At 47.4% G+C, this 25692-nt stretch overlaps 1 protein-coding gene across 1 annotated transcript in view; it reads left to right on the forward strand.

Moving 5' to 3' along the window:
- The first annotated feature begins 277 nt into the window (after positions 1 to 277).
- VAT1L (vesicle amine transport 1 like) overlaps positions 278 to 25692 on the forward strand; it is a 139999-nt gene continuing 114584 nt past the window's right edge. Inside the window, exon 1 of the mRNA XM_059045097.2 lies at positions 278 to 612. Coding sequence (XP_058901080.1) covers positions 386 to 612 — 227 coding nt within the window. The 5' untranslated portion in view covers positions 278 to 385. The remainder of the gene's footprint in view (positions 613 to 25692) is intronic.

Below are 25692 nucleotides of genomic sequence, written 5' to 3' on the forward strand. Positions count from 1 at the left end.
GGCGCCCAGCCCGCGCCGTATATAATGAAGTACTGCGCCCACAGCGGAGGACAAGGCGTCCTCTCTGCATGTTTAATTCACAAGTTTGGGGAGAATCTGGACTCTGGGTCTACGATCAAGAGCTTGATTTGACACTGGTTGAGAAACCTGGAGTTGAGGCTTTGATCGGGCAGGGACGAGCGGTGGGGAGCGAGGTGGGGCGGACAGGGGCGCGGCTCTTGGGAGGATTACGGCGGAGGCTGTGGACCGCGGCGCTGCTCGCAGAGGCTGCAGCCATTGCACCGCTGAGCATCCCGCATTCAACAGGAGGAACCCGCGGGAGAGGAGCCCCGAGCCCCCCGCGCCTCAGCCGCTGCAGCCCGTGCGCCCTGCGCCCGCGCGCGCCATGGCCAAGGAAGGCGTGGAGAAGGCGGAGGAGACGGAGCAAATGATCGAGAAGGAGGCAGTCAAGGAGCCGGCGGAGGGCGGCGGCAGCTCTCACCGCCTCGGGGACGCCCAGGAGATGCGCGCCGTGGTGCTGGCCGGCTTCGGGGGGCTCAACAAGCTGCGGGTCACCAGGAAGGCGATGCCCGAGCCGCAGGACGGCGAGCTCAAGATCCGCGTCAAAGCCTGGTCCAGTATCCGCGCCTTTCTCTTTTTCTCTCTTTGCGCGCTCAGTGCTCCGGGGAGCAGGTGGGGGGAGAGCCTCCGTGGACACCCCCCTCCGCGCCCTCGCCCGGGTCTCAGAGCCTCCCCGAGGCCCCGAGCCAGCAGATGCGCTGGGGAGGATGCTGAGAGGCGGCCCTCGCCCTCCCCAAGCCGGATCTAGGGGTGACCGGAGGAGCCTGTGAGAGGGGAAGGGTCGATGTGGCGCCCAGCGCTCAGGGTCTGCAAGATCGCGCCGCGGGAGCTCTCCGTGGGGTAGGACAGCTCAGCTGCCAGGAGAGGGGGTTTGACGATAACATGCTTAAAAAAATAACCGTCGGCTTACTGTGTACGAGCTATATCGTTTTTTTAAGAGTTTTACGTGTGCGATCTTATTTCATACTTCCTGGGACCCAGTGAGTTAGGTGCCATCATTGTCCCCCATTACAGGTGCGGCAACCAGAGCTCGGAGAGTGATTTGCCCAGGATCTGTCGGGCGCCACTACGTGGCATGGCCAGGATCTGATATTGGATCTTTTCAGCCTCTATGCTATTGTCCTGGTGGGGCTGGGGACGAAGTGCGGGGCTGGGGCCATGCGTCCTTCCCCCTCACCGCTGCACACTCCCGTCCGTGCGGTCTGATACGGGGAAAGGAACTGCGAAGCATCCTAGGTACGCAGCGTCTAAGCCCTGTGAGGGGTGAGGCCAAGACTGCTACTTCATCCCCCCTCTTTCCCCACAAGCATCTTCTGTGTTTCTCTGAAGAGGAAAAACACAAACAAACAAAACGACGGAATCTTCTCCTAACTCCTGCTGCCGTCTCAGGAGGAGCTCAGCAATCTGAGTACCCTTCCAGTCCCCACTCCTCCCCAGGGAACTTCAGACTGCCGCCTCCCGCCCCCCTCCCCCACCCCCCACCGGCTGGGATTCCTCCTGGAGTGTTTAAGCCTCTCTAGCGCTGTTACTATATGCTCATTTCCTTGGAATTCTGGCGAGGGAGGGCTCACCCCAGAGGGTTCACTGGACCACCACTCTTGAGTTGTCCATGCAGCAGCCTGGGAAGCTTTTCAGGGTACGTTGCTGTTAGCACAGTGAGACGGGCCCACCCCTTCCCATCGCGGTGTTTTAAAGCCCCCAACAGACACTGCTCCCTACAAGCAGCAGCCAGCTCACCGGTTCCCAGGTCAGACCCCCAAACGCAGAATCTGGGCACAATCTAGAGGCAAGAAAAAGGCCAAGGAGCTTCCCCTCCCCTTTGCCGCTGTGAGAGCAGACGTGGGTTGCATTCGCCAGACTGGAAGGAGGCTGGAGAGAGGCAGGCGGTTGCTACTCTCTGGCTCCGTCATCACATATGGGGCTGGTCATGTTTGACTCTAAACACAGGGGCCTCTCCCTGGGAAACTCAGGCCAGGGGACAAGGCTCTGGCCCGCTGGGGGGATCCTATACAGTTCTATGCTGTTAACTCTTGCTGAACCAAGCGGGCGGACCCCAGAAGGCAGAGCTTACCTCTGCCCTGCTCACCAATAAATTCCCGGCACCCAGCGCAGAGCTTGGCACCCAGTCTATCCTGAATAAGCTCTTGCTGAATGACTGAGTTACTGCTGGATGAATGGATGGAGGAAAGACGCCTGGAGGGGGTTGTTGACTCATTATTTTTCTTCACTTGCTGGTGGAAAATGTCTATCTAGTAACACTAAAACTGTGTATTGATAATTCTCCTTCCTAAACCACCTATCAAAAATACTGTGTGAGTGTGTGTGTGTGTGTGTGAGTGTGTGTGAGTGTGTGTGTGTAATTTATGACCCTCCATTCAAATTGAGGACTGGGTTCTAGGAGTCTTTGTCAGTGTATTTTCAGAGAGTGAAAATGTTGAAGCTACTTTTTAAGAGAAAAGATTGTAACCTGCAGGGCAAATAGGTCTGGGTTCTCCAGACTTTTGCTTACTGCATAAATGCTGAGAGGATCTGAAGCATTTGGAAATAATAAATGTCAAGATGAAGGCCGGGAGATTGATTTTCAAAGGCAGACACTGAAGCCTGTTCTTCACTGGAGCCGCACACGCACACACACACACGCATGCACGCGCACGCACACACACATACACACACACACACACACACACACACACACAATGGAATCGCTGCAGATCCCCACCCCAGTTTTTCAGAAAGCTAGCCAGCCATGGGGGGTGAGGGGGCGGATTTGGAATACAGTATTGCAAAGGCCCAGATTGCTTTTCATTTCCGCAAGCTGGAAGCAGAGATGATCGGTTTTGCAAGGGCGGACTGGAATCGGTTTGTGAGGATTGCCTGCTGGGCCCTTCTTTCTCCACTAGGTTAGGATGGGCTGGCCAAAGGTGCCCATTGATTGTAAGTTTAGCCTTGGGAGCCAGGATGACTCATTCTGTAGTTTTATGAATCAGCTGATCTCCTCCTGGATGAAGGTTTCCCTCTTATCTGTTCTCCCCCCCTCTCTCTCATTCTCTATTTTTAATATAAACCTTTTATCATCAAATAGGATATGCTTTTTGCTAGAGAATAAAGCATAGTTTATCTGAACTAGTAGTATTCAGACCTGGAATGAGGGTCCAAGTTGGTTACTGTATAAATTTTATGGAAATGGAAGAGAAGAGGCAGGGGGAAATACATATTTTATCTCATTTAGTCTCTCATCTGTGGTCTTACGCAGTAGGTATTACGGTAGAGCAAACTGAGGCTTGGAGATGGATGTCCAGTAATTTGCTAAAACATCACACAGGTAGCAGAGATAGGATTTGAATCCTGGTTTGTTTCTCCTTAAAGCTCTGCTGTTTTCCTTTTATTCTATTTTGTCTCCCTCTGTGGAAAAGCCACAAGACATGTAATTTACTTCTCCGGACCTTTGGCACATAAGCTTGTTTTCTTTCCTTTCTTCAGTGAATATGGCTCCTTTGATCCGTTTGTCTGGCTTAAGGAAACATTCTCTGGCCATTCCCAGAGTAATAAGGCTCTCCCCGCACAGTGGAGGCTTGATGGTCACACGTGGCTCAGAAAGAACCGCTGCGGGGTGCGCAGCGTGGGAAGGATAGCCCAGTCTCCCATCTAAATTGTTGCCAGAGCATCAACTTTAATGGGGAATCTGTTTCATCTACGATTCAGTGAACAATTTACACAGCAAGTGATTTAACTGGCCGAGGGGAAAAAGTGCCTGGCCTTTGGAGAAAGAGGTATCCGTGTAACCTCGGTGAGCGCCTCTCTTAACTTCTCCAAGATTTTTGTGCCTCAACTGCAAAATGGGGATACTACGATGAACATCACGGTGTTGAGAGGATCAGATGCAGGGAAGAGGCCCAAAGTTGGCCCTACGTAAATGGTCGTTGTTGTGACTGTTGTCATGTCTATGCCTGTAGGACATATTTCCTGGAGACCTGGCGACTTGGAGATGTGTAATATGGGCAGTGTTCTATCACACCTGCTTAGTGATGCAGAGTGAGACCTTCCTAGACATGAGCCCCAGCTCAGCCACCTGCTAACTGGCTCTCCTAGGGCTGGTCCCCTGGAGGCAGAGCCTGGGACAGGGATGCTTTCTTTTTTTTTTTTTGTGGTACGCGGGCCTCTCGCTGCTGTGGCCTCTCCCATTGCGGAGCACAGGCTCCGGACGCGCAGGCTCAGCGGCCACGGCTGACGGGCCCAGCCGCTCGGCGGCACGTGGGATCCTCCCGGACCGGGGCACGAACCCGTGTCTCCTGCATCGGCAGGCGGACTCTCAACCACTGCGCCACCAGGGAAGCCCAGGGATGCTTTCTGAAGCGGCGGATGGAAGAGGAGCTCTCGGGACGCTGGGAGCAAGGGAGGCGGGATGGGGCTGGGGAAGTAGCCAGGCAGGAGCTGGGTCTCAGCTGCATCCCACGGAGCATGAGTTGTACCATAGAGTCAATCTGACCTTGTAGCAATGGGGGACCTTCTGGGCCACACGCCCCCCAGCCCCTGTCATCAGTCCGTTCTGGGCTCTGGGCTGCTTTCCAAGTGGGGACGGGGAGCCTCTGTTCCCCGGGGAAGAGGGGACGGAGACTGCTCTGAGCGCTGAGCAGCAAGCTCTCCCAGCAGCCGGAGGATGGGCGCACTGTCCAGGAAAAGGGGTCGAGTGAGGCACAACCAGCGCCCGCTACGCTGGTTGACCTTGACCGCGGTTGACCTTGACCGCGTCGCCTACTGCTCTAAACTTGAGCTTCCTGCTCTGTAACATGGAGATAATAATAGCGCCTCCCTTCAGAGCGCTGTCAGGGGGTTTCTGCTGAGTCACACTGAGCCCACGGTGTGCAGCAGGACCTTTACGGCGATCGTGGCACAGAGCAAGTGATCACGGAAAGCTAGACGTTACTATTATTACTATAAACTAGTATTCTTGGTTTCCATAGAGACCTTTTATAGTCTATATCATTCAGACCAGCACTCTTTGGAGAGTGAAAGGGACACTGCTAATAATTCCTCTGGGGTGGCAGGGACCAACTGGAACCGTCCTAGGCAAACCAGGTTTGTGGTCTCCCCCGCCCTGCCCCCCCAGGTGTTAAGGGTCCGATCTATGCTTTTGCTGCCTGCAGTCTTGTAACAGTGGAGGTTCTTTTGGACGGGAGCTGGTGGGGTTTGAGGCTGAGGGTCTCCAGACTGGGCTGCAGCAATGTATTTAAGTGGCCATTAAGAAGCTCGTCTGTTTTGTGGCTCAAATTGGCTTGTGGTGGAAAGGCACTAATGGACTGGGGACATTTATTTTCCCGCACTGACTGACAGCAAGAGGCCACATGGAACTGCTAGAATGAGACCAGCTGGATGAAAAACAGTTGCAGCCATCAGCCAATGGCTCCATTGGCTGATCTGAAAATGGGCTGAGGGCAGGCCACGCGAGAGGAAAGCCAACAGATTGGTAGGATCCTAATATATCACGAGCGTAAAGTGCACTGGAGATGGAGAGGGAAGTCGTATCTGTTGGGCACGTGTTAGGAGCAAGCAACTGAACTGCCTGCTACATATACACTGTTTCCTTTTAACCTAATGGCAACTCAACAAGGTCAATGTTACAATCTCCATTTTAATAATGGGGACACTGACATATTCGGAGACAAGTAAAGATCACAAACTCTTAAGTGGATGAGCAGTATAAAAATCCAAGTCTGTCTTGTCCCTGGGCTCTTTACATGTGGGAGTCTGATTATCAGAGAGTCACAGTGACAAAGGCACAATGGACAGAGAGACAGTGAAAGACCAAGGGACAGAGAGAGGCAGACAGACACAAAGACTGGAATCGGAAATACAGAGAAAGAACCATGGATGCATTTGACTGATTTGCAGTATAGCGGATAAGACTCAAAATTGCAAGGTGCCATCTTGTCTCCCAAAGTGGCCATTGTGCTTCGGAACCGCATTCACTTTCTGTCCATTTCTGTGCTCTGGGATGCTTTGGGGATCCGCCTAGAATCTCACTGCTGTGGCTGTTGACCCAGAATACCCGTGCTGATTCTATATAATCATCACTTAAGACACTGAGCTCCTTCCTCTGCCCCTGTGGCCTCCACTGGGCTATGGCTACACTGGCAACTTGAGTGCAGGCTGTCCCCAAACAACACAGCGTTAAAGTGTCCCTGACACGGCCAATCCAAGGAAATATGGCCAATATGATCTTCCCTGAGTTTATCCAAAATAAACAAATGGAGCCTATGAGGTTAAGTGACACAGATGTTTGTAAAACTGAGAAATCGCTTGGAGGGTCTCCAGACCCGAGCCAGGAGCCACTCTGGCGCAGAGACTGGAATCAAGTGTTCTGAGTCACTCTGTGTTGGATGGGGCTACGAGGACTTGATAGGAAAGGGTGACTCTGCTGAGTCACACGGAGCCCCGTCTGGTGACGAGGAGGTAGAGAGGCTGCCTCTGGGGTCGTTCTTATTCATCGAAGTTTGCGTTTTCCATTGTCTCTGTCCTCCCTGGCGAGGGCTGGTGATGGTGACAGCGTTTGCTCTTGATGCAATAATGGAATGGACTTCCTGTCTCCCCAGCAATTCGAGGAAGAGAGGAAGCCCAGAATCAGTGTTTCTTCTTTTTCATTCAAAAAGGAAATGGAGAACATCTTATAGGACACCTGACACAGAGCAGGTTCCCATAAACAGCAGCCTGATCTTAATTAGACAGAAGCCAATGGCAGTGGCTGACGACGGCAAAGGGAGAGATGACTGATACTCGAGCTCACTCTACCCTCCACCGGCAGCATCTTTGTGGCAATAAAGCCTATCATCCTTGTCATTTTTCATCTGCCATTCACCCGTGAGTTTATCGTCTTTACTTGCTAAGAAAACGGGACTCAGAGATGAAGTGGAAAGAGTGAGAAGCTGCAACAGATCTGAGTTCTTACCCTAACCCTACCTCACCATGGCTGTGTGGTGGTAGGCAGACAGCACTTTCCCCTTGTCCGTATCCTCACGCTGGTAAAAACACCCTCTTTTTGGTACTGTTATGAAGACTGCCTGAGAGGCTGTGAAAGTCCTCACTGCTCCTTGCACACAGGGGCCACTCCGTAAAAGTTATTTTCCTTCCTCTGCTGCAAAAGACAGGACTGGGACAGGACCCCATCCCCCCATTCCCTGTCCTGATAATCTCCCACCAAACTACGTGGGCAGCAGGGAGTACGGCGCTGGCTTTTGAGTCTTACGCCCAGGGTTGGGAATGGATTGGACTGATGTATTGCTACCCTAACACCAGCTCTGCACACACTCATTTGGGGGTAGCAGCACGGATTTCTTTGATAGCTGGGTGTGCAAAACAGCCCAACCTCTGGAGTTTGGTTCACACTCATCCAGAAGAACCCCAAATCCCACGACCTTCGGGCAAATCACTGACATTCGGCGCCAACAACAAAGCTTACCCAGACATGGGAATAGCGCCCCCGTGACCCCAAGTTCCTGCCACTTCTAATTCTTCATAGGGTTCTTTTTTGGCATCTTGGCATTTGTCATAGAAGAAAACGTTTAATTAGAAACAAGAAGACGCTCTTCCTAGGAAAGGGCAGTGGGCGTGTAATCTCAAATTAGTTTGATTCCTCTGTGTGTGATCTCACACAGAACATCGGTTGGAGCCGTGGTATTAAAATGAGTAAATGTAATGTCTGAAGGCCCAAGAGACAAAATAGATGCTCCAGTGAAAGGGGCTGTTTCGTCTTTAAATGTGATATTTTCTTGACGACAGCCTGCAGTGAGCTTGTGTCCTCCATCTCCTTCCGTCAGTGGCCCTTGATCCCTCAGCTTACGCCTCTTCCCCAGCACGGTCCTGGGGCAGGAACCTGCGAGTCAGTGGTTCCCCAAACAGAACCCCCTTGGCAAGTTAAAGCACTGGGTCCTCTCACTCCTGACTTCTCCAAACACCTGTAGTCCCCAGAGCCCATTGCAGGGTGATTATCTTCTGTGAAAAGAATGATAATGCCTCATTTCTTGGGCTGGCACTGACTAAACACCCAAACTGGATGGGAGGCAGGATGCTTTCGGTTATAAAAGAGTTAATGTTTGAAGTGAAGCAGATGTGGATGCAAGTCCTGAATCTGATCATTTTAGCAATCTCTATAAACTTGGGAAAATGACTTACTCATTTGAAACCTCAGTTTGCTTATCTGTAATATGGGTATAATTATAGTCCTTGTGGGATAATTTTGTGTGTGTCAGGATCAAAAGAGAGATCATGTCTAAAGTACTTGGCAATGATGTCGGCATATTTAATATTTGTTGAATGAATGAAGTCCTTGTCGTATAATGTATGTTTAATACATATTAATGGTGTGGTAAGGCGGAGATGCAAAAAATTAGGACATTAGAAACTCCCTCCATGTGTCATAAAGTTTTCTGAATGGAGTCCCTATTCAGATTCCACATGCCTTCCCCAAAGGGTACAGGACCCTAACATCAAAAGTAGCCCGGACAGAATGTGCCACCATGGCATGACGTAAACAAGAAGATCCAGGTGAATTCCTGAAGGAACAAGAGAGGAAATGGAACAGAAATGTATCATGCTCCTACTGTGTTCCAGGAGCTGGGCCAAGCTTAGGGATCTTCAAGAAGAAGACCAGTCACTTTTGCTCTGACCTCGCTTTCCTTCATTTCAGCCTTGGTGACTGCCGTGATGAACTTGTCCCTGGACTTCTAGGCTCTCCCTTTTCCTGACCCTTCCATCTTTTATCTTCTGTCTCATCTGTTAGCTTCATGTGCTCCTACTGCAGTGAGCTGCCTTCTTGAGACTTGGAAAGGTGGCAGCCTTTCGCCCCAGCTGCCTTCTGCAAGTTTAGCAAGCCCCAATGCAAAGAGAACTTTCTTCTCCCAGTTTCCGTATATCAAGGAAGGAATCTGATTGGCCCTCCGTGAATCACATACCAGCCCCTGGATGTCCCTCTCTCTGTTGGGCCCCGGGGAGTGAGGTGCCGTGATTGGCCACATCTGTGCCCCATTCTGTCCTATTCTGACCTAGAAGAATGGAGCCTCATGATTGACAGCCCCACCAGGAGCTCATGAAGCGTGTGTGTGTGTGTGTGTGTGTGTGTGTGTGTGTGTGTGTGTGTGTTCATGTTCGGGGTGGGGGTGGGGTAGATACTCTAAATGGAATGGAGGGCAGTTACCAGACGGCGCAGATAAGAGACACGCTGGACTGATTAAAATGGCAGTCATCATGGGGGACAGGAGATGATGCTTCTTCACCCAGGAAAAGTGAAGAATCAGGCGGGGGACTGGAGAAGGCAGCTCCAATCCCTGTCTTGGGACTTTACATCTCTCAGCGCCAAGTTACTGAATCGTATTAAATAACGTATATAATATTTTCAACTTTGAGGCCCATCACCTTTTCAATCTCTCGTCATCTTGGACATTCCAGAAACTCTCTCTGTTCTCATTTAGGTGACGAACGCCAAGCCTGGGGCTTGGGTAACAGTAGGCGCTCAATCAGCGTCTGGGGGAATCAGTGACTATATTGGGTTGGCCAAAAAGTTAGTTCGGGTTTTTCCGTACCATCTTACGGCAAAGCCCAGACAAACTTCTTGGCCAGCCCGATGTGACCGACTTTCCCCCAATTGTTAGTGTACATTTCGGCAGGAGCGGCAGTGTCACTTGTAAATGTGACGTTCCTCATACGAACAGTGGCCCGTCCACGCTAGTGCACCTTCAGCCTCCCCTCTGCCACCTCAGCTTTCTCTGACCAAAGTCTACATCTCTCCAGCACGCAGGTCTTTGAGTGGGGACTTGAAAGAATACCAAAGGAGCTATGTTTCCGGAGAGTTTTACCTCTCCTTGATACAGTCTGTTCTCTTGAAACTAGAGATCACTTAAAAAAAAAAAAAAATTATTTATTTATTTATTTATTTTTGGCTGCGTTGGGTCTTCACTGCTGCGCACGGGCTCTCTCTAGTTGCAGCGAGCAGGGGCTACTCTTCGTTGCGGTGCGTGGGCTTCTCATCGCGGTGGCTTCTCTTGTGGCAGAGCACGGGCTCTAGGTGTGCGGGCTTCGGGAGTTGTGGCTCATGGGCTCAGTAGTTGTGGCGCACGGGCTTAGTTGCTCCGCGGCATGTGGGATCCTCCCAGATCAGAGCTCGAACCCGTGTCCCCTGCATTGGCAGGCGGATTCTCAACCACTGCGCCACCAGGGAAGGCCCTAGAGATCATTTTTTGAACCCTCTAATAACTACTTTCCCGAGGCTGGGAAATGTGGGCCTCTGACTTCTCCAGATGCTCTGTAATTTCCTCCATATTGCCGTGCGGCTCCATCAGGGACCGGAGGCTAGGGCTCTTGGAGAGAACCCGGTGTGCTGCTTCTGATGATGGTTACTCCAAGAGCACTTGAACTCAAGTGTTCCTGCAATGCTTGTACACCTGGGGATGCCAGGCCCTGCCAGCCTGGGTGTTCAAACAATATTTCACTAAACTAAACATATGGTGGTAATCCTAACGTAAGATAGACACACATCAAATCATGTTGTAGGGCTTCCCTGGTGGCGCAGTGGTTGAGAGTCCGCCTGCCGATGCAGGGGACGCGGGTTCGTGCCCCGGTCCGGGAGGATCCCACGTGCCGCGGAGCGGCTGGGCCCGTGAGCCGTGGCCGCTGAGCCTGCGCGTCCGGAGCCTGTGCTCCGCAACAGGAGAGGCCACAACAGTGAGAGGCCCGCGTACCACACACACACACACACACACACACACACACACACACACACACAAATCATGTTGTACACCTTTAACACAGCGTGTCAATTACAGCTCAATAAAACTGGAAAGTAAATGACTAAATATTTCAAGCTATTGGGGAAAAAAAAGCCCCTTTTAAAACAGTATGTCCATGACTCTGTTCCTACCTTCCTTTGTAGGTATCAGGCCCCCACCTTCAATACCTCCCAGACAGTTGCCAGTGTTTCTTAGGGGGCGTAGCCTGGATGCTCAGAAACACAGTTCTGGTTCGCCACCGATCGTGACGCTCGCCCGCGGCTCTGTGCTGCTCCCCCCATCGACCAAAGCCGCGCAGCATATTTCCCCATTTCCTCTCCAGCCCACGTGGAGCCTGGCCCTCTGCTGAGGTTGTGGCCCCCTTTCCACCCAATACAGGTTATACAGCAGCATATGCTACCTTCTGTATTAATCCTCCTCCTGTTTGGAGCTACTAATAATGACACTCTTGTCATTAATTATTTATCATCATTATTATCATAATGACCTTTACTGAGGGATTTCCGCGTGCCATGGGCACCATATTAAGGGTTCTTTAGAAATTTCTATGATACCAAACATTTTCCAGATGAAGGGAAAGGATCAGAGAAATAAGGGAACTTGGCTAAAGATCACACATCTCGTAAGACGAAGAGAGCCGGGATTTCAGTCAGGGTTTGCTGAAATCAAACTTCACTCCCACTCTTCACTGCTCGGTCCTAGACACAAGCCCCGGAAGTTGAAGCAATCTGAGGTGGAGAGAACAGCACATTCAGAGTCAAACTTTCCTCTTGCTTTGCCACGGGGCTTCTTCCTCTAGGCTTCCGCTCTCCAACTCAGATTACCCTGAGGACGAGTTTTCTCTTTCCCCAGAAGGCTTCTCTGCTCTTCATCCAATAGATACATAGTGGGGCTCAGACACTCTAAATTCTACAGTGAACTCTGATGAAACTTTCAAACTGCACTCTACAAAGCCTCCTCCCCTTCCTCCCAATGCAGACATACCTGCTTCTTAAAATAGACAATCCATCAAGTAACACACTTAAAAAAATAAAAAAATAAAAAGATCCCTGTCTACGATCAGAAAGAATTGCTTTTCATTTATCTGTGCCACACACAGTTCAATCAGCTAATGCGGAGGTATTAAACCCACTGTTCCTATGACTGGTCCGAATGATTTCATAATTGGATTCTGTGCCCTCCAGCTAAACTGAATAAAATTGTTCCAACTGGGGGCCTTGTAATAAACTCTGACTCAGTGTTTCTGCAGCCAGAACCCAGGATGCACAATGCAGCTAAAAACGTGCCCACCTTCCCAAAGACAGCCCTTTCTGCTTTCACATCCTGGAGAACATTTCTGTCGGACCACAGAGGAGACATCCCATGCCCCGGGACTGCTCCTTCGTAGGAAATAAATAGCAAAGGCAATTTGCACCCCCTTACCCACTGAGTCCACATCTCTGCCCTCAGCCAACAGCGTTTATGGGACACTTGACTTCTTCTTTTTCCTCTTTTAACATTTTTTGTTCCTTTTCCTGTTCTTTTTTCCTTTTGTATCCTACATTTAGCTGGTATGATTCACCCTTGAATAGAAACCCAGTTTCCAATATAACTGAGAAGCACTGTCAAATTATGTTGAGTCCTTGAGAGAACACCAAAGCTGGATCCATCCGTTCTACGGAGAAAAACTTCTCGGAAAATTTCTCTTCCCATTTAGATCCCCTCAATGCCTCCTGCTCCCTCCAGACTCTCTCCCTGTGCTATTTCAACTCTCCCAGATTCTCAACCCCTGCCCTTGCTATCTCTTGTCTTTTGCATCTATCTTTGCTCACCTTTCACATCTATTCTTTTACCTTCCAGGATAAATATTTGCTCTTCCCAAAGCACATCAATCAAGCAAGTCTTTGTTCTCAGCTTTCCCTCACTACACGACAAGGCTGCCAACCCATAATTCCCTCTAGCAGAAGGAAGGAAAGAGCTTGAATCACTCCTCGGTATTTTCCTACTTACACCTTCAGTGGAGGAATCATTGTTGGCAAGGCTAGAATATACCCTGGGCTAAGCAGAGAACGTGGAAAAAATGGATTTTAAGGCAAACTCCCTGCCTTGGAATTGCGCGGAGTCCATGAGGAAGACAGCCGGGTAGTGACTGTGCTACTGCCGCCTTCTTAGGCTAATTCATTTTTTTTTTTATTGCAGTAGAGCTGATTTACAGTGTTGTGTTAGTTTCTGATGTACAGCAAAGGGATTCAGTTTTACGTATACATATTATTTTTCATATTCTTTTCCTTTATGGTTTATTACAGGATATTGACTATAGTTCCCTGAGCTCTACAGTAGGACCTTGTTATTTATCTACTTCGTATATAGTAGTGTGTATCTGCTAATTCCAAACTCCTAATTTATCCCTCCTCCACCCCCTTTCCCCTTTGGCAACCACAAGTCTGTTCTCTATGTCGGTGAGTCTGTTTCTGTTTTGTTAATAAGTTCATTTGTGTCATACTTTAGATTCCACATACAAGTGATATCACATGGTATTTGTCTTTCTCTTTCTGACTTCACTTAGTATGATCATCTCTAGTTGCATCCATGTTGCTGCGAATGGCATTATTTCATTCTCTTTTATGGCTGAGTAATATTCCACTGTATATATGTACCACACAACCACATCTTCTTTATCCATTCATCTGACGATGGACATTTAGGTTGCTTCCATGCCTTGGCTATTGTAAATAGTGCTGCAGTGAATATTGGGGTGCAGGTATCTTTTCGAATTTGAGTTTTCATCTTTTCTGGATACATGCCCAGGAGAAGGATTGCTGGATCTTATGGTAACTCTGTTTTTAGTTTTTTAAGGAACCTCTGGACTGTTCTCCATAGTGGCTGCACCAATTTACATTCCCACCAACAGTGTAGGAGGGGTCCCTTTTCTCCGCACTCTCTCCAGCATTTGCTATTTGTAGACTTTTTAATGATGGCTCTTCTGACTGCTGTGAGGTGGTACTTCACATTTCTCTCATAAAGGCAAATTAAATTTAAATACTAACTCGGTAAAAGGAAAAGTTCAGCTCCTCACGCACACTGGCCACACTTCAAGTGTTCAGGAACCACACGTGGCCCGGGGCTGCCGTATTGGACAGAGCCGACGCAGAACATTCCCATCACCGCAGCATATTCTTTGGACGGTGTTGCTCTAGTCTACCTTATTCGTTTTCCCATTGAAACAACTGTTGTAGGAAGCATAGTTTTTACCAGCAGCAATGACTTAGGAGATAGCTGTCATGTTATAGGGAAAATGGAGTGGTTCTCTGGGGTAATGCTGCCCCTCTGGGGCTCCAGTGAGAAGTCAGGCAGTAAGTGCTTTGTGCTGTCTCGTAATGCTTTCTCCCCTCACGGAGAGGCGGGATGAGGCTGGTGAGCTTGGGAGGATGGAAGCAAAGGGCGCAGCCGTGCCTAAGCGACACTTAGCTGGGGAACCTCCATGACTCCTGCGAAGCGAGTTAGGAACTGCCCTCCCTGCGCTAGTTGTGACCCGTGTCCCACTGCGTGCTAGGGAACTGTCATACTGTGAAGTCATTTCTTTCGCTGATCTCTGAACTCTTGGGAACCAGAGATGTCATTGTCACTGTTGTAACATTAGTCCCGAGCCAAGTCCCAAATCATGGAAGGTCTGTTGAATTTAAATTAAATTAGTTTGAATGTTCTACACAACCAGTCACTTCCAGGCACCTGTTTGAAGTCAATGACTCCGTCAACATCTAACCTGGACCACAGAGATTTTAACCTTTTCAAGAACCTTCTTAGGAATAAATACCTGCTGTGTCCCCAGGAGAGGCTGAGAGTAAATAAATAACTCCAGGTCCAGAAATCAAGGGGTCAGTCTTGGCATCAAGGAGAGCTTGTTTTGGACCCATTCAAGCCATGCTTTTCTGTTTCTGTTGAAAATGGCTCTTGACATTTAGATTCTCAGTGTATCTCCTTGGTCATTTTGTTCCACGTTTGAAATACTACCCATGTGTTTTGAATGTGAATGTGGATGTATGATTGGAACATATTTCTTGTCTCTGAGGAACAATAGACCTGCACAACTATAGCCCAATCTGTATTGCCCTCACAATTCAGGTCCTATGTTGTAGATAAAGGGATCTGGGCTGGGCAACAACAGCATTATTTACTTAATAAGTAAAGCGGTAGATTATGAAAAACATCAGATGTGCCAGAGAACCTCATGTTTCGTATCGAAAAATAACGGTTAAACAAGGTAAGCAGGACTGTGTGGGCCAGACATGAAGGGGGCCGCGGTCCGGAGCCATGGCCAGTGAGGCGGGAGAAGGGCGTCTGAGCATCCATAACACACTCTTTTTTTTTTTTTTTCTTATCTTCTTTATATTTTACTCTCTGGGGACTGAAGGAAAATGGTGTACTTGTAACCAGAAAGTTACCTGGTTTTTGGGGGGAGGTTTTTGTTGCTGTTGTTGGTTGGTTGGTTGGTTTTTAAGTAGAGGGATTAGATTTTTAAACCAGGAGGTTCATTTTAGAATTCGGGCTCTTAACTCTATCCCATGCTATGTTTTAGCATCAAACATGACAGTCTGTTTAGAAAATGTGGTGGAGTCGAACATTTTTGAGTTGAAAATTTCTCTCCTGTCTCTTTCGCTTACATGTCGTTTCAAATTATTTAGTCAATTTGAATGTCAGTTTTTAGTTATTTATTCTTGGTTGAGGATTTGAAGAGTAGTCTACGCACTAGTTGATGAAGATCTTAGCAGAAGCAAAACTATTTGTTCAGAGATTACTCCCTCTTTTCTATAATTGTTTGTTATTTTTGCATTCCTTTTTTATTGCAGCGTAGGTGATGAACAACACTGCAAGTTTCAGGTGTATAACACAGTGATTCACAATTTTTTTTAAGTTATGCTCCATTTCTAGTTACTGTAAACTATTGCCTACATTCGCTGGGTTGTAGCTTATTTAGTTTATACATGGTAGTTTTTACCTCTTAATTCCCCCCCTTTTTGCCCCTCCCCCTTGCCTCTCCCCACTGGGAACCACTAGATTGTTCTCGGCATCTGTCCTAACACACTCTTTCCAACTTCTGATAGAGCTCAGGTGGCTTCTGTCTCCTGAGGTCCATCCAGGATAATTCCGGCCGTTCCCCAAGGAAAGATGCCATTTGAGATGTGCTGAAAGTTCTCCTTGTTTTGACAGAGAGTGTTTATTCTTCCACAGCAGATTTGTATCACTCTATTTTCATAGTCTTGAGATCATAAAATAGGTACTTAAAGCCAAAAAGAAAGGAAAAAGAAGAAAAAAAAAAGAATTGGGAGCAAGATTTTCTGAGATCAGTGCCTATGGTCCTAGAGGTTTTCAAGTTATCCGCTGCAAGGAAGAAACAAAAATGAGAACTTCCATTCTGGGAACGTGAGGGAATGACTCAAACGTGTACTTCTTCGGCCCGACGTGGATCGGGAATTCCATGCTTCCTCACTGCAGCGTGAGGAAGGGCACAGCTTCCGGGGCTGCTTTGCTCAGAGCACAGCCTCACGTTGGGAGCCTCTGGGAGAGGCTGCCGTGGACGCCGGGTTGCTGACGTTCACCAAGCAGAGGGAATTCCAGACTTCCCATGTGGGATTTGACCATGTCCTCCCTGGTGTCCGGGTCTTCTCCAGCATCCGGTGATTCGTGTCTTCCCGCAGACACCTAGAAGGCCCTGAGCTAATATTTTTCATGGATTTCCCCAAGCAATTTACCAATCTTGCATGTATATTTTTTCATAGTGAAAATGTCTATTAAACTCTGTAAAAGGCTCTTTTTTCTTTCCCCCAGCATCGAGATACACTTGACATTTAACATGGTGTAAGTTTAAAGTGGACAAGTGCACATCTTTTGTAAATTGCAAAATGATTACCACTGGCCTATTAGCTGCCTCCATCCCATCACTTTGTTACCATTTCTTCTTCTTTTCTTTTTAAATTTTATTTATTTTGGCTGTGTTGGGTCTTCGTTTCTGTGCGAGGGCTTTCTCTAGTTGCAGCGAGCGGGGGCCACTCCTCATCGCGGTTCGCGGGCCTCTCACTATCGCAGCCCCTCTTGTTGCGGAGCACAGGCTCCAGACGCGCAGGCTCAGTAGTTGTGGCTCACGGGCCCAGTTGCCCCGCGGCACGTGGGATCTTCCCAGACCAGGGCTCGAACCCGTGTCCCCTGCATCGGCAGGCGGATTCTCAACCACTGCGGCACCAGGGAAGCCCACCATTTCTTTTTTGTAATGAGAATATTTAAGATCAACTCCTGCATGTGTTTTGATGGTTCATCCACGTTTACCCTTCTCTTTTTTCTTAGTCTGTCTCCTCAACGCTTTGATCTCTACAAATCTTGCCTTTCCCTTTCCTCTCATTCTTTCAGGTCCCAATTTAAAGATCTCATCCTCTTTTCTGCCTTCCCAGCATTGGTTATAAGAACCCCGAGACCTTTCCTCTTCAGGGACCACTGTACAAAGGACACCTCCATAAATACTCACCATTAGTGACCACTGCTCTGTGCCTGTAGGGGAGTAAAACCCAATAAAGGAAGATCACAGCACCCCTCTTGTAGTGGACACTGGGACACACTACCCGGCACCCTCTTTTAGGACTGAGGTGCTCATTCCCCAGCTACAGGGAGTGATGGCTGCTGAAGGTTTGCAGCTGAGTCCCTCCGGAGGAACTGCCTTCAGCAGAGGGAGGCATCCTTGCCCAAGATCACATCCCCTCCCTGGGGGCAGCTCTCATCCAATGACCAGTTGATGCAAGGGTAAAAAGTTCAGTCCCCTTGCCTTGATTCATAACTTGAGGGACCGTCCCAGCTCCAGAACTTTCCATGGATAAACTGAGTCCTTTTTACTACTACATCAGTGTTTCAACCTCTCCATCTACTGAATCCAGTTCCCCTCACCCCCATACCAGGGTTCCCTGGAGAACTCCCTATAAACCCTCTGGCATGCAAACCTCAGTCTCAGAGTCTGCTTCCTAGGGGGCCTGACCTATGACGCCTTCTTTGTGTGTTGATGGCGGTGATGGCGGTGGTGGCGGTGGTGGCGGTGAGAGCAGCTCACACTTATTGGGCACTTACGGTATGTAGGGCACTCTGCTTTACATGTACTGTCACATGCTATCCACACCAACCCCCGGAAGGGTGAGGGTATTACTAACCCATTTTTGAGATAAGGAAACTTAGGTTCAGGGGGATGAAGCTATCCACTTGAGGAGGAGGCAGAAAGCAAAAGCTAAGGATTTAAATTTAGCTTTGGTGACTGCAGAGGGTGTCGGCAAAGCTAACAATTTTTTGGGAAAGCCTTTCCGGGGGTCACTGTTTTGACTCCATGGTTATCTTGTCTGTGAGCCCATCTCCTGGTGACCGGGTGAGCTCTCTGGATACGCTTCTGCAAAACCACTCGTCACGCCGCGTTGTGAGCAGCTTTCATGATTCTGTTTCCCCCTGAGAGACTGAGCCCCCTGTTAACTGTGGGTATCCGATACTAAGTGTCCGCTCGGGATAATAGTAAGTGCTCAATGTGACAGATGAGTCACGAAGTCCCCTCTCTGTAACTGGGAAAATTGAGTGATGCTCTCTCAGAAGAAAAGCAAAGGGCAGTAGCCTCTGGAGACATCCCTTGCCTCCATCCCTTGGCTTTGTAAACCTCAATCCACCTCCGTTTTGTTCTCTGTGAAATGCAGGTAACGTCGGTACTCTTGGCCTTGCTATGGTTGTTGGAAAAATTAACTATCACACTTATAAAACACTTAACACCATGCCTGATACACAGCATGCACCACGTAAATGTTATCTACTCCAATGACTGGCCACCAGTAAGTCCTCTTCCCCCCATGCCCCATCACTTGAGAAATTAGAATGGGGATTTCTAGAGATCTACTAGCTGTTTGCCGCCCCCCCCCCCACCATCACAAAGCCCTATATGAGAACCTGTCTCCGAAAGGGTCCATCTCTTCTTAACAGCCTTTGTGGGAACAGTTGGTTTGGGGCTACTTAGAGCAATTTTTCTCAGCGCTGATGACACTTGAGAATGTGTGCTTGGGTGAAACAGACTCTCAGAGCTGGAGGCAGGATGTACGCGTTAAAATATACATATATCACCACGATGATCCTGACATGCATCCAGAAAATGATTATACTTGAAACTTGGTCAGCCTGCACCCACGTGGTCCGCAGTCATTGCCGTTGGGGGAGGGTACTGACTGCCAGCGCTCACAAAGAGTGAGGCTCGTGATCTTTAATACAGTATTTGCTTAACATGAATTCAAAGTATCTTGGAGATGTTTCAGAGAATCATAGAGGTCATGGTTTAAAGAAACTTTAAAAATGTCAGCTGGTCCTATGTCTTGAATTCCCTCCATGACGTCTTCTGTGATCTTCACAAACACCCTTAGTAACCTGGCACGTGACAGCCTATCTAACATTTTTTTTTAAATGGCTAACTTTAATAAACAACATTACTCTGTCAAAATCTTCTAAAAGTTTCCGAATTGAATACTCTCAATTTCTGTACACATCTTCTCCCGACCAGCAGCGACTAGTTCAAAGACCGGCATCCGTGCATGGACCACGTTTTGATTAGCTTTCGTGTAGTGGGGACTGGAGCAGTGATGATGTAGAAAAGACGCGAGAATTGCTGGAGTGGTGTTTGGAGGAGCGAGAAGAGGTGAGGTGAGGTGCACAGTGGAGGGACTGACTTCGCTATCCAATATTTTAATCAGCAATTTAGACATAAAAACCAATGGCATGATAACTGCATTTTCAGAGGACACAAATCCAGGAGGAAAAGCCAATATTTTTGGATGAAAGAATTAGGATCCGAGGAAGAGCCAGACAAATCAGAATGATGAATCTAATCTAATAAGACCACATTTAACAAGAGTAAATATAATTCTTTGGACTGGGATCAAAAAATTCAACTGCCCTAGAGGACGAGAGAGCTTTTCATTTTCTTATCTATTTAATCATCATCTATTAATTTTTACCTTGTCTCATTCCAAAGACAGCTTGAAATAGCTTAAAAAGAAATAGATACAGCAGCCACTCTCTTAAGTGCTTCCCAGACCAGAAGCAGTAGCATCACCTGGAAATCTGTTAGAAATGCAAATTCTGGGGCTTCCCCGGTGGCGCAGTGGTGAAGAATCCGCCTGCCCATGCAGGGGACATGGGTTCGAGCCCTGGTTTGGGAAGATTCCACATGCCACGGAGCAGCTAAGCCCGTGCGCCACAACTACTGAGCCTGCGCTCTAGAGCCCGCGAGCCACAACTACTGAGCCTGTGTGCCACAACTACGGAAGTCCGTGCACCTAGAGCCTGTGCTCTGCAACAAGAGAAGCTGCTGCAAAGAGAAGCCCGTGCACCGCAACGAAGAGTGGCTCCTGCTTGCCGCAACTTGAGAAAGCCCAGGTGCAGCAATGAAGACCCAACACAGCCAAATAAATAAATAAATAAATAATTTTAAAAAGAAAGAAAGAAATGCAAATGCTTGGACCTCCCCCGTAGACCTACTTAGTCAGGAACGCAGGGATGGGGCCCAGCAGTCTGTGTGTTTACAAGCACTCCTGCGAATTCTGATGCTCAGTCAAGTTTGAGATCGAATCTAATAAGAGCTTAAGACTTTTTTTAAATGGAAATTCCAAAGCATTCAGAAAGTTAAGATGAAGTTGAGTGTTAGGATAACACAGAGAATGAATGCCAGAAGGCTCTGCAGTGTGCGGGGAGGGGTGCTACAAATTTGGTTCAGAGCTTCCTAGTAGCCAATGCAAAGAAAGAAATATAGTCAGTTTCTACACTGCACTGGGCCTGTAAGAGCCACACAAACAACCTTTGTGCTGAAATTTGAGGAAAAATTCCCTGTCTTCATAAAGAAGAGAATGTATATTTTAACAAATATTATGTTCAACAATATCCCTTCAGTAAGTAAAACAGTGGGTTTCTGAAGGTTGTTTCTTTGCCCATGTATCTCCCAACTGAACCAATGATGGGGCAAGATGAGGGATTTCAATTGAGTGTGAAATCGAAATGTATGATTGGGCTCCATTGAGCTGCATCAGTAAAGAAGTAGTCTTCCAGAAGAGGACGATTTTCATCATACAATTCTTTGTATAATGGTCTGAGTGTTTGGATTCCTGTGGTCAATGCTGAGGATACTGATGATCTGAGGAGGGAACAAGATGGCAAGAGATCTAAAATCTTTTCCCATGAGCCACCCCTGCCTTCCTTTCACCTGGAAAATAAAAGGGGACCTTCTCCATGTCTACTTGCCTCTTCTTTGCTAAATCCTTCACTGGGCCAATTTTATCTCAAATTGGAAAATTAATAAACTATAGCTGGGCTGATTCTTCTGTCATCCACTTAGTGGTGTCCTTTGAGAAATAATTTATAAGGTTTTGCACAGCAAAGGAAACCATGAACAAAATGAAAAGACAAGCTACAGACTGGGAGAAAATATTTGCAAGTGATGCAACCGACAAGGGATTGATTTCCAAAATATACCAACAGCTCATACAGCCCAATATCAAAAAAACAAACAACCCAATCAAAAAATGGGCAGAAGACCTAAACAGACATTTCTCCAAAGAAGTCATACAGGTGACCAACAGGCACATGGAAAGATGCTTAACATCGCTTATTAGTAACGAAATGCACATCAAGCCCACAGTGAGGTATCACCTCACACTGGTCAGAATGGCACCATTAAAAAGTTTACAGGGGCTTCCCTGGTGGCGCAGTGGTTGAGAATCTGCCTGCCAATGCAGGGGACACGGGTTCGAGCCCCGGCCTGGGAAGATCCCACATGCCGCGCAGCAACTGGGCCCGTGAGCCACAACTGCTGAGCCTGCGCGTCTGGAGCCTGTGCTCCGCAACAAGAGAGGCCGCGACGGTGAGAGGCCCGCGCACCGCGATGAGGAGTGGCCCCCGCTCGCCGCAACTAGAGAAAGCCCTCGCACAGAAACGAAGACCCAACACAGCCAAAAATAAATAAATTTTAAAAGAAGTTTACAAACAATAAATGCTGGTATAGAGAAAAGGGAGCCCTCCTACACTGTTGGTGGGAATGTAAATTGGTGCAGCCACTATGGAGAACAGTATGGAGGTTCCTCAAAAAACTAAAAACAGAGTTGCCATATGATCCTGCAACCCCACTCTTGGGCATATACCCAGACAAAGCTATCATTCGAGAAGATACATGCACCCCAATGTTCAGAGCAGCACTGTTTACAACAGCCAAGACATGGAAGCAACCTAAATGTCCATCAACAGATGACTGGATAAAGAAGATACACCTATACATATATATGAATACACATATACATACATAGAATGGAATATTACTCAGCCATAAAAAAGAATGAAATAATGCCATTCGCAGCAACATGGATGCACCTAGAGATTATCTCACTAAGTGAAGTCAGTCAGTAAGAGAAAGACAAATACCATGTGATATCGCTTATATGTGGAATCTAAAAAAAATGATACAACTGAACTTACTTATAAAACAGAAACAGACTCACTAACATAGAAAACAAACTTATGGTTACCAAAGGGGAAAGAGTGGTGGAGAGATACATTTAGGAATTTAGGATTAACAAAGACACACCGCTGTATATAAAATAAACAACAAGGACCTACCTATAATGGAAACGAATCTGAAAAAGAATATATATATATATATATGTATATGTATAACTGAATCACTTTACTGTCTGTCTGAAACGCTGTAAATCAACTATCCTTCAATAAAAAAAGAAATAATTTATGTCTACTTTGATATTATTAGCATATCCAACAGAAATTAACAGAGCCCAAGCCAGAGCTTTGGGGACAAGAATACACAGCAGCCTACCATGGTTTATAGGTAACGGAATGACAGCCTAGTGGTCAGAAACTCAAACTGTGAAGCCATATAAAAAGGGCTTGTACCCCAGTTCTGGTACCTACAATAGGGCCTTGGACAAGGTACTGTATCTTCTTTAGGCTTAACCATCCTCCTGAACAAAACGGAGATGAAAATGGTCCCCATATCTTAATACCTAACCTGTAGCATCATCAGCAAGTGAGCACATTTGTCGAATCTGGTAGAACATAAAATGGAAATAGCTAGACGTCTCTCATGCGACTTTACAGGGCTGACATCCATCACTTCACAGATAATAGAAAGCAAAGTACAGATGCCAAGGCTAGCTTGCCTTCCTTCAGCTTCTAGATAGAATCTGAGCATCCCAAGTCAGTGTCTTTTACCAAGACCACGAAGCATCTCTTCCTCTCTACCTCAGCTTTGATTTTGATAATATTTTAAGCAGAGCCCACAGGATAAAGAACCGTCAAGCACACAGAGTATGAGAGCTGGGGTGGGGCCAGGGGGGAGCGGGCTTCAAAGACGGAGCCAAGGTCCTGCAGCTCACTGATGGCAGTGCAGGAAGTGGAACCCATGCACCCTACATCTGTTTCCTTCCACCATTTTTCTCTTAGTCTTCTGGCCCCTGATTCTTGAGATTATTGATTTTAGTAACATGGAATTTACTTGCGTTGCAGATTTCATGGTGTCATGGGATAAACGATAAGCAAGGAGCTTGAAGATCTTGATTCAAGTCTCAGCTCTGCCATGGACTAATTGTGTCGTCTTTGACAAGTCAGCTTTCTTATTTGAGGCTCAACATTCACATCTATCTAATGGGAATAATAATATCTGCACTTCTTGCCTTTCTAGGATTGTTACAAGGTTTAATGAGATGTGTATAAAAGCACATTATAAACTGCACTATGCTATGCAAATGAAAGAGTTATTTTTTAAAGAGACTGCCTCCAAATTTCCCTGTACCTCCCTCATTCTGTGTTTTGAGTTTTTCAGGGTCCCTGTCTCATATCTCGGCCTTCATTCCTTCAGGACGCTAAGTCTCAGTAATAACCCTTTAAGCCTTCTATTTGAGTAATAATTTAGTGTGGGAGGGAAACAAAACAGCCTTATTTTTATAATTATACCAATATTTGAGAAACATAGGATTACTTAGAAGACCATTACATCAAGCACTTCGCAGCACTACTGCTTTCTGCAATGCTCTCAAATGTTTAAGAGCCATGTAAAAATTAGGTAAGAGAGACATTTGACAATTACCCCTGATATGGGCCTGAGTCATCAGCCACAGTCACTGCTACCCCCTCAAAATTTCCAGGTGAACATCAAATTATCTTAGCGAATGCTGGACACTGTAATTATGATGATGTATGGCTTGATGTGCTCCTGTGTTTTCCTGTTGTGTTGGGGAAAAAAAGTGTCTGACAGACCCAAGTTTAAGTTCATGGGTTCACCATTCACTGTCTGTGTGGCCTTGGGCAAAGAACTTACCTCGAAACAATGTAACTGGTTTTGTTTGGAAAGAGAAAAAAAATGAGGTCAGTAATGGCTGTCCCGTGGGTGATTTAGGGTGATTGATTATGGTATTTGTTTTAATTTGTATTTTGGTTTCATGAGACAGAGACCACACACATAACCTGTTATAAAGACGTGCGTGAAGTATCAAAGGAACTCTTGGATATTTGAGGGCAGGAGGCATGTGGGGCTGGGTTTCACCACATGTAGAGACTGAACCCTTCCATCCTTGATAACTCAGCAGGGAGGTCTGTATAACTCACCCTGGTATAGCCTGTTAGGTTGGCTCTGTGACCCCCAGCTCAGTTCTGTTTTTCTGACATCCTTTCTGGTACTGAGTTTTTCTCCTGATGCATGTTTCCCAATTCGCAGTTGTTGAGAGCACATCCAGTTCTTGGGCCGGCTCCTTTATTTTACACTGGATGGGCTCCTGCTTGGATTGCGAATGGCCACTCCTGCAACACTGGGTCCACCACTGGGGCGGTCAGCGGGCAAAGAGATAAGAAGCCACAAACATGGTCCCTTGCATGTGCCCTTCGTCAAGGGCAGTGGGTGAAGTTTCCTTAAAGACGGAGTAGGGCGTCATCTGTGAGCGCTCAGTTTCTAGACTTGGCTTCGATTCGGTTCCTGACTTTGACAGTTTCTAAAGATGAGACCTTTACACAAGTAAGGTAATCTCGCTGAGCCTAAGTCTCCTCATCTAAAAAACAGATATGATGCTCACACCTCGTAGGAGTGTCACTGAGTCTTAAATAACGAAAGGGAAGTGTTTAGCACAGTTTCTGCCGCGAATTGAACCCTCAGTAAATGCTGGATAGGTCCGTCTAAGGAGGAGGTGTGTGGGCAGGCTCCATGAAACGGGTCTGATGCCACACGAGGGTACTTCATTAACTACTGTTCACCTCCTCTGTGTGTTGAGACCCCTGTCCCCTGGGACACACCTCCTTCATGTTTCTGTTCTCAAGTTGGCTGGCATTTTCCATGATCCTGACAGAGTCACTGCATGCCTCACTGACAGAATGGGATGCTACAGGACCTTGTAAGGTTTGTCTTAGCCCTTCTCGCTGGAGTCAAGTAGCTGGCTCCCCGTTTACAATCACTGGGCCCGCTTCGCGCTGGATGCAGGCTGAAGGCCGCCTTATCGAGCAGCGTAACAAGTGTCTAGGATGAAGCCTTGTCCAGGGGGCTGGGACGTTTACAGCGCTGTCAAGTCATTTCTTCTGGCCCTTTTCCATCAGGGTCTTGGGAAATTCTGTTTTCACACAGAGGGTATAACACAGTGGGCTGAAATATGCGTGAAATGAGATGGAGTGTTTGATTTGGGACATGGAAATTCCTTTTATTGTTATACAGTGATGCTTTATTTATTTGATTGTGTCAGAAAATGGACTATTTCACAGAAGTGAAGCTTATAGATACCTGACGTTTTCCCACTTCAGCTCTGAAACTATTTTTAACTCTTGTTTAATGGGAATCTTC

Source organism: Kogia breviceps, chromosome 18, assembly GCF_026419965.1.
Source record: "Kogia breviceps isolate mKogBre1 chromosome 18, mKogBre1 haplotype 1, whole genome shotgun sequence".
Taxonomy (NCBI): domain Eukaryota; kingdom Metazoa; phylum Chordata; class Mammalia; order Artiodactyla; family Physeteridae; genus Kogia; species Kogia breviceps.